The following is an 18,287-nucleotide window of genomic DNA, read 5'->3' as shown; positions in this document are numbered from 1 at the left end:
TTGGCAGCTAAACAATGATTTTGTATTGGTGATGAGCAGGTTTTTAATCATTGGATCTGATTTAAATCACTGCAAACTAACTAACTGATTGAAAAGTTGATTTTGGACATGTGGGCACAAATTAGATTTATCAAAACGATAACAACAGAATTAAATAAAAACACTTTTTCTTGAAGATATTTGTCCTCGTCTTATTTATTTCTGTTTTTTTTTGCCACTGTTCTTACCATTTTTCTGTCTTGTACTGTCTGGCTTTGTGCTTATCTCATCTGGTTTATATTGATTTCTTTGGTTGTCGACGTTTCCCGTGTCACATGCTCGTTCCTGACAGACGATCGCTGACTGACCGAATGCATGCATGTATATGAATGTACAGACTGGGAAAGTACAAATGAATAAATAAAGGCGTCTCAATCCGAATCTGAAGCTGATCTACGACAGCAACAGTGCAGCAAAACTTTTTTTTTTTTTTTCATCATAAAACACCAAATGATTCACGTGTCACAGGCCCCTCATATTGCCTGAACAAATGAGCGTCAGTCCATGAGGCCCAGCCTGATAATTACACCCGTCGTCGTCGGCCCGTTTTAAAGTGAGGTGATGGTCGGGTCACCAGAAAGTACTTTCTCCTTTAAGGTTCTCGACCTCTCAGCGCTGCCACAATAACCGTTCATCACGCCATCCGGCACCAGACGCCAGTAACTGTCTGGTAGGCTCCGAGAGACTCCAGATCTGTACATCTCCTACGTGTGTGTGTGCGTGTGTGTGAGTGTGTGTCTATGTGTGTGTGTGTGTCTGTCTGTGTGTGGGACTTAAGAACCGCGAGTGTGTTTGTAGCAGGAAGCAGTAAATCACAGAAAGACAGATGAGCAACAGGTGGGGAATCACTAAGTTTTCACCGGCAGGAATGAAAGGCAATCAAGAAGAAGGAGAAGAAGCGGAAAATGTGAGATCCAGGAAAAGAAATGGAAAGAAGATAAATGACAACACATGTAGGGCGACAGAAGGGGGAATATAAATGTGGCGGGAGAAAGCTGTCTGCCGAAATGATCTGAAGGTGTTGTTAAGGTGCAGTTACAAAGTTGACGAGGAGTTTCTCTCACTGGTAAATAAGTACAAGCTGTTCTGGCCTTTCATTCCTTTCTTCAATGGAGAAAAGATAAAGAACAAGATTGACTGTCGCGTGTGTTTCATGCTTCTTGTCTTTGCAGAGAATGAAAAAATACTTAAGCCAATATCCATACAGTAGGTGTGTGTGTGTGTGTGTGTGTATATATGTGCAGACACACACGCCCCTGCACTAAATGTTTAATTGTAATCTTTTCCAATATTGTTTCTCAATTTGGTCATAGCATAAGTGAATTGACTTATTTAAGGTCACTTTAGCAACTAAATTTGACATTCAGCAGTTTGCAAGACACCAACAAAACAAGTATCGTCTATTATAGGAAGTGAGGTTTTTAGGTGAGATTTACATGTTTTTCCCCCCCCCGGAATGACCGATGTGGGAGTTTAGGGGATGAAGGGACAGTGAGGCTCATAATGGAGGCAGATGTAGGAGTCATGTGAGCTGGAGTGGAGGCGATCGGTGGAGCGATGAAAGAGCGAGGTCATGGAGGACATTGAAATGGAGGCGCAGAGTTTTGAAGTGGTGTCGGATGAGAAGCCAGTTGAGTTTTTGGGGTGGGGTGTGGTGTGTGATAGATAGTGATGCATGTGTCGTATAGTGTTCTCTTTGTCGTACTTTAATCTTACTTGTGTCACTTTTTTTTTAACGTTTACTCAACACTCAATCCTTGGTTATTCTCTCTCTCCTAGGTTGTTCCAGTTGTTTATCCCTCTCGTCGCTCATCATGAGCTCCTGGGTGGTGAACAGAAAAGGAGAGCCGCAGTACCGCCGGCACTTCCTGACAGACAACAGCATCTTTCATGGTAAATGTCAAAGGCACACAGCGAGATCATTATGCTCAAGTGCTCAATGTGATTTACAGAGCGATAACTGCATGTCATGGGAGCGAACACTAGAGGGAGACCCATCTCTACTCGAGAGACTGTAACGCATTGGCTTGAACTGACAATGAAATAAATGAAGCGTCTCAACATGAAACACTCTGCAATGCACTGAATTAGAGGGAAGCGTTATCTGGAAAAAAAAAAAAAAAAAAAAAAAGGACATTTAGTGGGCGTTTCCAGCTTTACGGGAGTGGAAAATGACTTTCTCGACCTTAAAACACATATATTTCCCCTCAGAATGATTTGTCCATATCGGATCACGTTAAGTGGCGACTCTAGTGTCCTGTTAATGTTGTTTATGGTTGTACCTCCATGCAACTCTGGTCCACTTAAAGAGGGTGTAAATGATACACAGGGACTTTACTATTTATCAAATAGAATCAGACAATAACATCTTTCTTTTATATCCTCCTCCAAGTGGGACAAATTCCTGGCTTCAATTTGATCTTGATTTTTTACGAGATTCGCAGTCGAAAACCCACCAGATAAATCCATGACAAGTGTCTGGTGGCTCGGTGTTTGTCACACCTGCAGGAGGCGGATTGCTAAAAACCTCCACCTTGACGAACTGCGCCCTGCGTTTACATCCCACCCCTGCTGACTGCGTGTTCGTCCGTTGTGCTTGTCGGTTGACTGGAGGAGGAAAAAACAGGATTGAACTGATTGATGTCGTGACGTGAGCACGCGTTGGCTCCCACTTAACATTCTTGCGATTGTCATGCACATTTCCACACATTTCAAAATGCATCTCCTGCATTTCAGAGTCCACGTGACGTGTTTCACTCAGCGAGCGCCACTTCGAAATCATTTCTGACCACATGTCATAGTGATACCGCATCTGTGAGTTATTGCTTTATGATGTTGGCCAAACGGATAAAAGAGACAGTTAGTTGGATATCAGATCCGGTCTTCCTCTCTGTAATGGTTTTTCATTTCCTGTCTGTCAAGCCCATTTGGGAAACGCGCTTCTTCTCTTTCTCCCATTTCCATATTATCCACATGGATTTTCTTCTTCACTCTGCCTCCATCCTCTCGGTTGCTTGGTGGCTGACAAGAGTGGCTGGTGGTCTTTGTTTGGCCGTGGCCTTCACGAATCAGCCAGAGAAGAGTATGTTGGGTTGTGTCTGGGCAGTAATCGGAGGTTTACTCTTAAATCACTGGGACGGGGAGCGGGCCACCTGCTACCACACAAGGGACGAATAAAAGCATGCAGGGAAGCCCTGAACTGAGAGTGACATTGGTGTTCAAACATGTGTTTTTGTTCCTCCAGACACATCTAATTGATTGGGTAACCTTTGCTCCTGGCACAGACAGTGGTTGACTCTGTGCGTGTACCTCTGGGTGTATTTGCCGCAGACTCCGGAATTGTCTAATGTAATTCTAAATGAAATGGCTTTAATGTGGACCAGTGAACGAGACTAATCTGGCAGCTACAGATTGACTGAACTTTCATTAGGGAAATGACTCAACCAGGATGATATGTGTGTGTGGGGGGCGCTTCCAAATCAACCTATTATTGATTGTTTACTGTGGATTCGCTCTCTCTGTCACTTTCTACTTGTGTTTCTGAGTGAAGCATTAATACCCAAGCTGGGGAAAACACGAAGGGAGGCAGCAAAGTGGGTCAGAGCTTTCCATGCGCAATGGTGCACCTTTTCTCATCCGCCGTCCAAGAAAAGCGGACCAAAAACACACAAGCGAACGAACAAACCAACCTGGCGGACACGGCACAAGTTTTATGTCGCCAGAAGAGACCAAACAGTCGCCAAACAGGTTGAATCAGAGAGTCTGGCGAGGGTGACGAAAAGCGTTGAAATGGCCAACGGTGCTGCTTTACGCGCTATCGCTCGCTCGCGCTCACTTCCACGCCCGTCTTAAACTCCCGTTTATTAACACCCACTCCCCGTCAGCCCGGCCAGCGGACGAGAAATCGGCTTAATCCAGCCTTCACGGTTTCCCCCTTTCTGGGTTTCCTCTCCTCTGCGCTGCGCCTGCTGAGAGGAGAGGATGTGCGCGCACAGACTGTGGCTGTGAGACGTTTGGCGCTGGTTCGTGAATCCGCTGCGCAGACGGTCTGCACCTGCATGCGGCTCGTTTGGGAGTTTTTTTCCCCCCCTTCTTCTTCTTCTTCTCCTCTCTCTCGTGTTGGCAAAAAACAACAAAAAAAAACAACAACAAACAAATCGACAATTTCTCGGCATGGCGTGTTTACCATGGAGCACTGGACTGATCGGGGATGTTTTTCCGTGGAATTTTGGCTTTTCCAGCCGTTCCTACCAGGGAGTATAAACGATGTCCAAAGCGCACAGGGGGACCGTGTGAGACCAACAACTCCAGGTCCTAAATGGCAGAGCTTGAAGTTTGTAGGAATCTTAGCCTGGAGAGAGGTGAGTGATCATTTCCAGCAGGACAATCTCTCTCTCGCTCGCTCTTTTTGTTTAAATTCACGTTTTTTTTCTTGTGTAGAGATGGTTACTCTGTGTGGTGGACGTGTTGGACACATTCCTTTGAGTGCTAATGAGCCAACATCAAGCTGGAGCCTAATTTCATAATTTCTCTATTGAAAAATGCATCACAGGCTTCTGCACACACTTGTGAAAGGAGTCTTAATTGGTCATGGACAATATATATGTGGGGTTAATTATGTAACAATTAGGCCAATATTTGTTGTCATTTTGGATACAAAAAGAGAAAATTACGTCATATTATTATTGGTATTGGTTCATCTTCATATGATTGTGTGTGTTGTTGATAAGATTTATGGGATCAGTTAAAAAGCTTCCAAGGAAAGCAGCAGTCAAGCAGTGGGAAACTGTCCCTGGTGCTGAAAATACCCCGTCTGCTTGTCACCAGGGGGCAGAAAAAAAAAGCCTCTGGATATAAAGACTCGCTCTGCCATCAGTCCATGAAGATCTGGAGGCATCACATCCTTTTACAGCTCCCATTCTCTTCCCCCGGTTCACAGAAATCCAAACATGCCCGAGATGTTCTCGGGGTCTGTCACTGTGATGTGTGAGAAGCTGTCAGAGTGCATGATGTTGCCAATGCAGCTCAGTGAAGGAGGTGGACTGGACCCCAACAGAAATAGGACCCTCTTTAAAACCATGCACTGCATACTGAGCACCACACCATGTGACAGCGCTTTGCATTTGGCTTTGATGGTAAAACTGATGTCCCAGCAGTCCCTGGGCTATTACAGCAACCCTTTTGCTCTCTCCCATATGCCCCCCCCCCCCTATAAAAAAAAAAAAAAGATTCTAATAAAAAAACCAGAATGTGGTTGTGTGTTTCCTTTTGGTGTGAAACACCCCAGCTACCTTCAGTTGACCAGGAGGCTACGTCGTCATTTGCTTTGGCCACACTCATAGAAAAGCAAGTGATCAAGAGAAAATGACAGGAGGAATGAAAGGAAGGTTTGGAGCAGCATGCATGGCGGCTAATCTCCTCCACATGGAGGAAATGGCTTTTCCATGAAAAAATGTGTTTTTTTTTTGGGGGGGGGGGGGGGGTTTCCCCCTCATGTGTCCCCACAGTATTGATAATGATGAATCTCAGCACGTTCCCTCTGTTTTCCCTCTATCCCCTCTTTTGTCTCTGCCTCTTCCTTTTTCTAGCTCCGGAGCACAAACAGTAAGCAGACACCAGGAGGGAACACACTTGAATTTTTCCAAATCTGTGATTTTCCCCTTCCCTTCCATTTCCTTCCCTTTCATATCTTTAGGACTGAACATTCACAGAAAGAAGTAATTGCAGTTTCCTCACGATCTTACAATTTTTTGAGGATCGTTGCTCTTGGTAAGCTATCATTACATGTAATTTAATACGAGAACTAATGCTGTTTAAAAAAAAAAAAAATAGAACACTTGCATCCAGTTGTGCATTATCCATATTTCATGTATTATCCTTTCCTTTTTCCATCTGATTCCAAAGGATTATAATTTGCAAAACATGAAATGTCTCTCATGTTGAGTTTGCATTCTGACTTAGCTGCAGGCACATTACATTCATATTTGCCTCGAGCATACAGAGTAGGTTTTGGAGAAAAAGCAGTTTCTAAAACCGACAGGAACACTTTAGGCTACCGTCAGCATCAATCTCCAGATGAGCAGTTTGTGAGTTGTATTGAACAGTGTTATGGGAGGACCTTGATCTCGGCTAATGGGGAAATAAGAAGCAAATGATCAATAATTACCAGCTTTTATTTAATTTCCATTCCCACCCCTCGACGATTCATGAAATCCTCTGCAGCGTGGCTCTCCCATATCAACACTTTTAGGCCTCTCTGCTGCCCTGCACTGAAGCGCTGAGCGGGCGGTTATAACTTCTGACATTTCTTGTGAAGCCGTTGAGATCTGACGGTTCTCATGGAATTCTGGCTCTGCTGCCAAAGATACCGTATTGCTCCATTGACTCGCAGTCATCCAGCCTGGCGTTGGGAGGAAGAAAGAAGGAGCTTGAACATTGTGGGCACGGTCAACATCAATATATACTGAGCATGCACGTCACACACACACACACGCACGCACGCACGCACGCACGCACGCACGCACGCACGCACACACACACACAAGCTTCAGTTCCTTTGAAGTCAGTGCTGAACTCCTCCACTCAGGGAGCCCCTTGTAGCATCTCCAGCGAATGCATTATCATGCTGCAGTTGTCAATGTGTTTATTTTTATTCCGGTACTGCTCCACGCTCCGCACCCCGGGGAAACCTGGGAAAACCATTTGTAGCGTTGGCGACTTGAGTGCCACCTTGAGCGCTCTTAATTAGGCGGCGTGAGTGACTGTGAGATAAGAACGTGTGTCTTTTCCTCTCTTTGCCCGTTATTTTCTAACCTTTCATGCCACTAATAAGACGGCTCAGAAAAAAACTATTTTGGACTGTGCAGTTTTTTGTGTGTTTTTTTATGTGTGTGTGTGTGTATAATTAGTTTACTTTAAAAGGTATTCATAATTTAATGTCTCTCCTGAGGTCACTTTGGTTCAGCCTGGTCTTCGTGCTGCAGCGGAATATGAAATATTTAGGCTGCAATAACCAAGAAACTGTCTCTGATTGCATGTAATTTTAAAAGTCATCCATCATACTCATATCACTGAGGAGTGAATGATACAGTGAATATATGTATATATATTTTTTAATGTCATACGCTCTGCATTCAACTCATGAAGCATCATGTGGAAAGATGAATTTTAATTGAAAACTGTTAATCAAATGTGATATTCATGAGTGGAAGTGATGCATAACCGGGCCAGGTAAATCTTTATGTGTTACCTGTGATTTGTATTCTCAGCATAGTGTTGAGAACGAAACGGATATCCTTTCATTCAGCTCCAATGTTCAGCTCTGATTGAGACTTTCCTCAGTTCAGCAGTTTGCTGCAAAATCTGTCCTCTTCCACTCGGTACAAAAAGAGTCTATGCAAGCACCAACACACAAGGAGAATAGCTGGGCAGCCCGTTACTTACGACTGACTTATCAGATCATGATAATATTTCTATGGCGTTCCCCAGACTTTAATATGCTCAGGGCCAGAACCAGCTGAGCTGGTGATGGCGCACTGGACGGCAGTTGTGACTCAGAATTGTCAGTTCGCTTCGAAACAATTGTTTTAGAGATTTTGGTTTTTATTCAAACCAAAACTGTTTTCTGTTCCTTTCTTTTTTCTCTTGTAATGACTTAATACTTTTCGGCACAATTTTCTTAAAGGGTCCATATCATTCAGCTTTTCAACACTTTCACTTGGCCTCGTTCATCCAAAAACATTGAATTCGAAGTTTATCGCCCCAAATCCAGTTTTTCCTTTGATTCTCCTCCATTTGAATGTTGGATCATACGAGCTGCATTCAGAATCTGCTGTGTCTGTGTGAGCTGGACTGGCTCCGCCCACACATGCCCATCTTGGGAAGAGGAGGAAGTAGTTCCTCTCGTGGCGCCATGTGCCAGGGCAGAGCTGCCTAATTGTGGGAGGAGTCAAAGGGGAGGGTTTGATTTCTGATTGGCTGGTTCGAGCAACACACTTTTTAAAACCTGGAACAAGCTCGGGAGAAAGAGCACACACTTTCTTCACTTCTGCGGCTTCGTTCCAGGTATGAAGACGATTATTACCATTGGAAAACTATTCAAAAGTGAATTTAGCATAATATGACCCCTTTAAAACCTTCATCAGAACCAAACAATGAAGCCAGATCTTTACAAAAGTAATAGTAAGTGTTTCGTTTTAAAAACCGTTGTGCTGAGAAGAAAACCTGCGACCTCTTTCATTGAAAGTAGTACAAAGATAAAGTCCCTGCACTGTGAGAACGAGTAATGAGCAGGAGACAGAACAATTAGGAAACATCAGGAAATATCATTAAACAACAATTATGTGAGATGTACGGGCTCAATTTCCACTCAAGCAAATGTTTGGTCACATTACGTCAATAAAGCTAATCTGCTCTACGAAGACCTCGTCCTGATGAAGGCTGGACTGAGGTGCTGGAGACTCATTCCTTGCACTTTCTATCTCACAGACTCTTAATGGCGAACGGTGTGGGGCAGCCACGAGACATCTGCCTGTCTGTCTGAGACGAGGAAAAAGAAATTGCTGTGAATGTTTTGAATGGATTGAAGCATATTTGTCTCGGCCCCGTGAGGACAGTGCGAAACCCTGCAAATGTTTACTATAGTGCAGATTGTCCCTTAATTGCAAGCTTGATTGTTTAATGCCTCACTCCTTTTGGCACAAGCGTTGACATTTCCCTCGGCCATAATTCTCTCCTGATTGCAAAGCATTGTGGCAATTACTCCGGCGTGAGTGCAGACCATTTGCATTATTCATGTAGTAGAGTTCTCTTTGCCAGTTTGGACAGGTGCTTTATGTAAGAAACCATATTAGTGACATTTAGCATGTATGTATGATCATAGTTGCTGTGCTGTGTACTTTAAAAGCAAATAAAGAAAAAAATTAGGATTATTATTATTATTGAACCAGAAGTTCAGGTTTTGTAACTTAATGTCATGATAAGTTAGTTTTATTTTCAGATTGGAGAGCTCAATGCTGTATTTCTGTTAAATATAATACACCAAACAATTGCAACACTTTTGTTTTGTTTGCCACTTTTCACGAGCTGAAAGATCTAAGACTTTTTCTTTGTGCACAAAAGCTCTCTTTGTCTCAAATACTCTTCACAACTTTGTCTGAGTTTACACGTACACCGTTATTTACAAAAACAGTGGTGTTTCTCTGCAGTCGGGCCTTGTATTTACACGTAAATGCAGATATGAGTCACCACAAAGATGATTGCCACAGTGGAGATTGAGAAAAAGTCTGTTTGCATCAAAAGGGGGGAGACGGAGATTTACATCAAAATATGCGATGAAAGTCTCATTGTGTTCATCTGTCTGCGAGCGGTGTTTACATTTTGAAGGCTGTGATAAAAAATGTTGTTCTTGTGCTTTGTTTATTTTATATTCTTACGTCATATTTCGGAGGAGCTCCGCTTGTGTGTCAGTTCAAACAAACGAACTGTTTCGTGTTTTTTCCAAGACTCTGATTGGCTAGCGGAGCTTTATGCTTCTCGTTACACCGCCCCCTACAGGTCCGATTTTTCAAAAACCAAGGTACGCCTAAGCATGGCCAAATTGTGTGTTAATTAGCACTTCTCCTCTGCTGAGATGATCCATCCACCTCACAGGTGTGGCTTATCAAGACAGCAGGATTACTGCACAGGTGTGTCTTACAGGCTCGCCACAATAAAAGGAAGGACATGTAAAAATGTGCAGTTTCATCACCCAGCACAATGCCATAGATGTTACAAGCTTTCACTGATAAAAAAATATTCTACTAGATCTACTTATAAAAGGCCACTTTTTGCATGATGTATTGATTAGCAATATTTGTTTGAAATACTTCCTTTTTTTTTTTACATGAAAAATATAATTGACGAAAAGTGAACTTAATGTTTTTCCTGTCTTATGACATTTATTTAACCAGCAAAATAAAACCCATTGAGATCAAGATTTCTTTTACAAGGGTGACCTCACCAAGAGGTCTGCAGCACACATCACATCATCAGATTACAGTGAAAACTTAAAACTGATGTGACAGAATACAATAGTTAAAGTGAGTCAGTGCAGATTTCCAAAAACAAAATTTAAAAGATCAAATGCAGATTTGAAGGCAAATCACAATAAAGTCCAATAACAATTTTGAGGCGTATTCATTAACAATAAAATTTTTTTAAAACACAAACACTTATTTATCAATCCTCACTCTTTGAAGAGTAATAAAGAATCGGGTTGACTAAAGGATACCAGTTCGGACATTTTAGAGGTGTTGCTTGTGACTTGAATGGTCATTTCTCGACCATAAGCCGTCTCCAAAGACGTTCCAGAGAATTTGGCGGTACATCCAACCGGCCTCAGACCGTGTGTGACCACAGCTGCCCAGGACCTCCACATCCAGCGTCTCCGCCTCCAAGCTGGTCTGAGACCAGCCACCTGGACGACAATCGTTTTGCATGACCGTGTGTGTGAGCAGTTTGCTGATGTCAGCGTTGTGGATGGAGTGGTCCATGGTGGCGGTGGGGTTACGGTATGGGCAGGCGCATGTTATGGAGCATTTTAATGACAGCATTTTGAATACACAGAGATGATTGAGGAGATCTCGAGGGCTGTTCTGCCTTTCATCCACGACCATCACCTCATGTTGCAGCATGATAATGCACGGCTCCATGTTGGAATGATCTGGACACAATTCCTTTAAGCTGAAAACATCCCAGTTCTTGCATGGCCATCAGATCATGTAGGGATGCTCTGGATGGACATATATGACAGCATTTTGCAGTTTCTCCCAACATCCAGCAACTTGTCCCAGCCATTGACGAAAAGTAGAACAGTGGAGTAGAAAATACTTAAAATTCTGTTGCATCATGGCAGCATTACCGTAAAGCTAGATAAGTCTTTAAGATGTAATGAAAACAAGGGATTCAGTAATACATTAAATAAATGACTCAAATATGAAAATGAGCGAGGCAGCAGAGGTAGCTAAGAGTTGCCTCTCAGTCCCACAGTGCATTGACATGATTCCTGCTGGACCTGCTTCTTTGTGCCACCAGAGGACAATGCAGACGATGGTCAGCACTGTCCACGATAGCGTTTAATCTCACCCTTATGCCATCCTCCACACTTTCTCAGCACTGAGGCTGCTTTTCTAACAAGCTTCCCCAAGCGCTTACTGTTCTTTTCGGTGAGTCTTGAAATTAAATTAAGGAAATCCCAGTGAAACAAGCCACGTGTGGACAAATCGACCCTCGGTGTACAACAAAAGGATTGACCACATATTGTTCTATAGGATTGTTTGGAATAAGTGAAAGTCAAGCAATTTTGTCATTTCAGTGTGAGGATGTGTTTTCTGTTTTTGGCAGAGTATAGGCTATTTATTTGCATGTATTATCTGTCTGCTGTGTTTTTTTTTTTTTTATAAACAAGACAAACATGTTATTCCATGGTGGCTTTGTGCTGCTGCCTCTTTGCTCTCTGCTTGTTATCGCTGGGTGCAAGCGTGTTTCCTCTGTCTTTCCTTTCAGTGTCGCGTCAGGTGGATTATAGACTCCAGCGGTCCCACAGGTCCAAATGTGAACATCTGCTTTAGTCCTGACTGACGACGTATCAGGGCTGCATACCTGCTCTCCGTTTAACTTGCGCAAGGCTTACGCTTCAGGCCTCCATCAGCCTGAACAAAAGCAAGAATCTGGACAGAATACATCAATGCAATGCCATTCCATTGTTTGTTCATAATGCATCATTACAGTGCTTGAGCAAATACCACATTAGTCACTCTGTTGGCGATCTTATAACATTAGGATTTGACCGTGGCATCAGTGCAGTTCTCTCACAAATGTGCTCGTGGCGCTCATCCCACCATGGTGCAGCCTGATTTCCCAACACATTTATCTAGAAGTCATCATCCGTCACAGAGTTGTGCGCCCGACTAATTTAATTTCATAAGCTGTTGAGCATCCCGAGAGGAACCGTGGCGAGGGACGGGGACTGGATGACACACCCCTCAAATTCAAGCATGCACTGTATGTAAGAAGAAGATGCAATGGGATTATATGAGACATGGTTCAAAGGTTGATTGTCTTTGATTTATTCCACTGCATCAGTATTGAAAACTACGAAAAATCTCACTGTCCGATCATCTAACCTGAAAGTTGCTTGGATTGTGGATCCAATGCTTGATTGTGGCTTGATTGTTTTTTTTTTAAGTCCCTTGATATTTGTCGGAAAATGAACAACAGAATAATAATGGCATTAATCAAGTCAAAGGCAGTTTGCACAATGACATTTCCAAGAAAAACCGCTCTAAAAGGATTGTTTTTGTGAATATAAAATTCATGAATTTTAAGACGATCAAAATCCACTGAGAAATACTTTATTAATCCCTGAGTTAAACTCTTGAGACCGCTGTATGCGGCTGCCATGCGAGGCGGTCAAACCAGCCATTGGGAGCAAAATCGGGGCTCGTTTGTCTTGCTTAAGGAAAGTTGGACAAGTGGAATGGAAAGATGTGGAATTGAACCTGCAACCTCCTGATTGAGAGCGGACCACTGGACCAACTGGACCAGAGCCGCTACAGGATGACTGTACGATGATTCCGGTTCTGTTTCGTGCTCTAAGCATCTAATAATCATAGTCAGTGCATCTGATTGATGCTTTCAACTTGATATAAAATAAAACATACAATAACAGTGATCCTATATTTGTTAATATGCACTGTACATATTAATATATAGAAATTACATACTCTCAATTTAGAATTTATACTCCATGTGTCCAATTACAGTCACTTTTTTTTTTTTTTAAAGCTGTGGCAACCCATTTAAATCTGTGAAATGTGTATTTTGGTCAATTTGATCCTTTCCAGGATCCTTATAGTGCACATAGATTGCTTTTTGATTGTGTCTATTTTGTCTGGACTGGATATATTAACACAATTTAAATGATGGAATATTTATTTCCCTCCCAAGATCAATTACTGGCCATGAAAGAGTTAAGTTTAGTTTCGTATTTCTTGTTCACAAAGCTTTCACAAACAATTTCCAATGAATTCCACAGGGTTTTACCTCGGCCGTCTGCACCTCCCATCTCATTTTACTACAAATTGAAAACCAAACCGGCAGGAGACTCGCATCCCTTTTGAGATCCCTTCTCATCAAAGAGAAGTTTATCCACAAATTTGAACGTTACATCACTACCTTGTAATAGTTTTTTTTTTTTTCGTTTTTGTTTTTTTGGAGGGGGGGGTATTAACACTGCTCTTTGTTGGTAGCTTGAGGTGGTGGGATTATTCAATATTTATGATCGGAGGGCTGCTTGAAGAACTGCTTTCATGTGAGGCGAGAAGAAGTGGACATTCTTAATCCTTACTGTGGGCTGAGTGGGGACTTTTAGCCGCTGTGTCTCAGGTGGCAGCGCAAGTTTGGCTTTGAGGGGCCGTCAACACGAGATATTTGGTGAGTCGCAGCGCCCCTAAAGGCCTGGCATATGTACTACATTCCCTTAAGCCTCGTGTTGAGTTCATAGTGACGTGTGGATGAAATTTCTTTTTGAGAACGCCGGGGAAAACGAAGATCGTTTTGGCTCGTGTGGACGGGGCCTCAGTTGCGAGGTGTTGGCTTTTGTCCATGTGATTAATTGGCTGCCTTCTCCACGGGTGTGTGAATGTGATTGATCGCACAGCATTGGGACAGTATAAGTGGTCATATGCACAATCCATTTACCGTTTGCTGCACTCTTTGTATGGTTTATAATGCATTTGCATTACCACGATATAGAATAGAAAATAACTGCTATCAATAAAGACAGAAATGTCAAAGTAAATAAGGTTTGAGCAAGGTTTAATTCATTTTTGACTACGTCAATGGCCAGAGTGAGCTTTTATCTCCGAACAGCGAACACGTCCGAGTGGGCTTCTTCTTTTTTTTTTTTTTTTTGGTCTTTGAGTGCAGTTATTTCCTCAAAGTGTCCTAAACCTAATTGTTTAGGACAGTGAGTGCAGCCATTCTGAACAGCTGAAAGTACTTGTGCCTTGAGAGGTGTTCTGGGTGAAGAGCTGCTGTGTAACATCTCAATTTCAGGGGAAAAAACTGCTCCAGTTTAGATGAAAGAAGAAAAAAAAAAACCCATTAAATAAGCATATCCAAGCTTTAGCAAATCTGCCCTTTATTTATTTTCTGCTGCTGCTCATCCTGCTCCTTCATTATTATGATGCAAACATCAGATAAGCGCATCCTTCGCTTTTCTGACAGGTGGGGTTTCTCCTGATTGCCTTGTTAAAAGACATGGAAATTCTGGATGTGAAACTTATGCAAAAAGGACTTTTCCCCCCGGAGGGGAAAGCTTGTATAATATAGTAAACACACTTTAATGAAAGATGGACAGATGTGCTGTCTCTGACTTTTCCCTACAAGGTGCACGCATGCACACACACACACACACACACACACACACACACACACACACACACACACACACACACACACACTGCATGTCAGCCCATTAAATCTTACTTTTTTGCCGTGCATTTTCATGAACGTTATGTCATCACTCTCATCCCGGCTTCCCACTGGTTGACCTTAATGAACCCAGCTGGTGTGTGCGGAGACACACATCTGCCTCTCTGTCCTCCTCCCCGGCTCTTCATCATCACTGCACAAACTACAATACAATACAATACAATCTAAAACCTGCGTGTCGCGAGTTGGCCGCCGTATTGACCCAGCTGCAGATCAGTGGCAGCTGGATGAGGACGGGGCGGAGGCGGGGGGGTGACCGAAAGAAAAGTGGACCTGTGTGTGCTTCCAGAGAGAAGACGAGGCTGTCAGATGAAGGCGCCGCCAGAGATCAGAGCGCAGCACAGAGGGAAATGAGCAGCGGGAATTTTGATGCGCTTTCTTCTTGTTTGTAGTGTCGGAGGCTCGCTGTCAGGAGTTGCACTGGAGTGTCCGTCAAGCCCGATGTGAGGAAAAGCACAAGGGTCTCTTCTTTCTATCTTTCGTTTTATTTTGGCGGGGAGGCTTTCAGCTACAGGTGCACTCGAGTGCTCTCTTGCACACTGGGACGGATCAGAGGTGGATTCCCCGCCGGTGTCTTGACTTTCTGGCAAGGAAATGGATGGAATCTGCTCCTTGTTTTTTGCGCCCACTTCTCTGTCTCCTCACAGACTGCAGTCAAGCTTTATTTACAGTTCCGCCGAAAAGTCTGCTGCCTTAACCGTAGCAACCCTCCTGGCGCGCAACATATACCACATTGGTGGCACGTTGGCTGTCCCACAGAAATGCAGGCTCTCGCAGTATGGTAAGTTGTGTTTATCGAGTGTGTGTCAATTAAAGCAACGTGTGTGTCTTACAAGTTTGAGTCAACATTTTCTTTACTGACTCTTTGACTTTGCCTACATACAATTGTCTTGTGTTCACGTTTACGCTTCTTCACAGGCTGTTCTTTTTTCGTATGTGGACAAACACATAGTATGTATATAAGGTGTTGTGCGCTGCTGCTATTCATAGCACAGGAATAGAGCAGCAGCTTATGTTTATGTATCAGAAAATCCCCAGGACGATCGGACCGCTCACTTTCTGCTGCCGTAACTTTGAACCTGCTGAAGGCTCGTCTTAATGAGCAGTGCTCATTATGCGCATTATATGCAGTGATTTTAACCGCTTTGTGCACGTTGCTATTTGTGTAGTTTATCTCTGATTCCGTGCAAATGTCATTCCGTTTGCCCCATGGACGGGCGGTCAACCACAGCTGATTTGCATCCAAAAGATAAAACCTTCAGGTGATCAGAGCTCACAAACAAAACAGATCATTAAGACAATAAACAAACAAAAAAAAAAGCAAAAATGCAATCTCTAAACTGATTTTTTTGTTTTTGTTTTAATGTTTGATTTAATTGTCGTGTGTTGTGTTTCATGAATGGTCAAACTGGCGGGGACTGTCAGGTTGTGGCACCTCGTGTCACATGAATAGTGCATGAAGAACCAGGCAGATGCTGGTGAATATGAATTTTTGTAGTTATGAATAACTTACGATAAATCGCTGGGGTCTTGTCCATCCCAGTCATCACCTTCAGGCCAAATCTTCAGAATATCAAATATTTGCCCAGATGTGTATTGGACTGAGGGGAAGGCTGCGTGTGGCGTCACATTGAGATTAAACATGACAGTTTGGATTAAACTTGATGAATCAAACCTGCTTGATGAGGCAGGTTTGACTTGTTGATAATAGTTTGTCAGATGCGGGGAGCTTTGTGCTTGTCTCACCGTGAGGATCAGAGGAAACGGCTTTGTTCATCAGGTTATCAAAAAGGCGTCTTCATCACCCACCCCATTAAAATATGTTTGAATTTTCTCGGCCTCTTTGGCAAGGCAAAGCTTTGATCTGCGCCTCTGTCTGCACCGACCGAGCGGATGAGTTCTTGTTTTTCTTATATATATATTTATTTATTTATTTTACACTAGTTCAGTTTCAATTTCCTACATAAAACAACAAAGGTAAATTTGGAGAGTCGTACGTTGTTAAATGATACACAACTAACTAACAAATCACAGTTTTCACGCCTGGGTGGATCTGCCATGTTTGGCTGTCATTTTAAATCCCTTCTCGTCAGTGCGAGGACGCACAAAGCCGCGGGCGCCAAAGCCAAAAAGGCTGCCATCTGGGATAACGTGCACGTTAATGCCAGCTGTGGTTCAAAAGACACCGGCTTCCATTTCCCCGATATGTCTGCTGGGTACATCCACAAATTGCAAATTTGCACTGGATGGTAGATTTTTTTATGTGCTTCATGCTCGCGTCGTCTGAGTGCTTGAAGGGAAGAGATAAATGTCAAGGTGTTGAAGGTTGATGACCGTTGAGAGTTTCGTACATTGGTTGTCATTTTGTGGTTACGAGCCGGCGCTTCCCTCCTGAGCAGATATGAACTCTTTCTCTCCGCCGCTCCTCACGTGTGTGCATCCAGTCCGATGAGGTTTAAAGTTTCTCTTCATCATGCCGATGATGAAGAGGGGGGAAAGGTTGAAAATGGCGGGGATGGAAGGGAAGGCGGTGAAAATGAATCAGAAATGTGGAAGAAAACAGGTTTGTTTTAGATTTTGTTTCAACGAAAACGGTTAATGAATTTAAACATGTCGGTTCTCTCTTTCTGCACAGCTGAGTTGTATTGATTAAAATAAACAAATAAATAAATAAAGTCCCTTCTGGGTTTCTTTTCCAACCTATTTTTTATTTATTTTTTGTTGCTGAAAAACACTTTTAGATGTTTGTACACTGCGGGAATAGCAGCTCGATGGATCATACACTTTCCTGTTATGGTGAAGAGCATTTATTCGCTCTGGGCCTGATTTATAATGTTCTATATCTAAAGGCTGGAGGGATGTTTCTGAAAGTTTCTCTCGCCTGACTCATTGATTTCACAGCTTGAAACGGTGGAAAATGTCAATTCACAGGCGCGGAGGCTGCGCATGCGATCGGTGCTTCAGAAAACCCACATGTGGCAGTGTCCTGCGCGCCACTGCTAATGAAGTGCCAGATTTCAGACATAAATAATGCAACACGCCCTATTTTATTTCATGATTAATTCTTTTCCCCGACATTGTCGTGTCTTCAGTGTCTTATTATTTTGCACAGCTCAAAAGGAGCTCTTCCAACACTTTAAAGTGATGGCTCATGCATTATGAGCAGAGTTTATGTTAATTCATACAATGTGATAAATTCTCAAATATCTCATATGAGCGATGCATTCAAGGGAAATCTACATATGAAGTAGATTTCAAGACAGATGAATGATTAATTTTATTGACTTACATCACACTGACTTAGGGTTCAATAAGGCCATTGGTTTGGGACATTTTTGTGACACTGAAGTTGATTATGTTTTGTGAATGGTGGTTCAAATCAAAAATTCAACTTGAATATTAAATGGATGCATAAAGATGCATCTGTGGGGTAAAAAGCTCCATTAACCCTCTAAAGCATGAACGTATTGATGTGTTGTATTTTTTTTAATCGAGCACTGCTTTGAATTGTAATACCAAGACTGCTTTTATTTTTCCACGAGACTTATGCACTTTGATTCGCTGATCTGTCATATCAGATGTCCACGTCGATAATCTGCTGTACTTTGTATGAATTCCAAGCGATGAGACCGTGGCGTTTTGTAAGAGGCGACCTTTGCAGTCCATTAATCTGGGACGAAACCTAATCTTGACTGATATACGCCACTTTAAAG

General features: G+C 42.8%; 1 protein-coding gene across 2 annotated transcripts in view; it reads left to right on the top strand.

The window, feature by feature from the left end:
• Positions 1-1,853: 1,853 nt before the first annotated feature.
• Positions 1,854-18,287, top strand: part of plch1 (phospholipase C, eta 1) — a gene marked incomplete at its 5' end in the record, with an annotated part of 61,216 nt that continues 44,782 nt past the window's right edge. The window contains one exon of one of the 2 annotated variants that reach the window (XM_080507893.1): positions 1,854-1,932. In XM_080507893.1, the coding sequence (XP_080364019.1) occupies positions 1,854-1,932 (79 nt within the window). Of the gene's footprint in view, positions 1,933-15,168; positions 15,356-18,287 lie in introns of those variants that run through there. The other variant, XM_080507892.1, reaches the window with a different exon arrangement.

The sequence above is a fragment of the Blennius ocellaris genome (assembly GCF_963422515.1).
Source record: "Blennius ocellaris genome assembly, chromosome: 2".
Classification (NCBI taxonomy): Eukaryota; Metazoa; Chordata; class Actinopteri; order Blenniiformes; family Blenniidae; genus Blennius; species Blennius ocellaris.
This window is presented reverse-complemented; position numbering and strand designations above follow the sequence as displayed.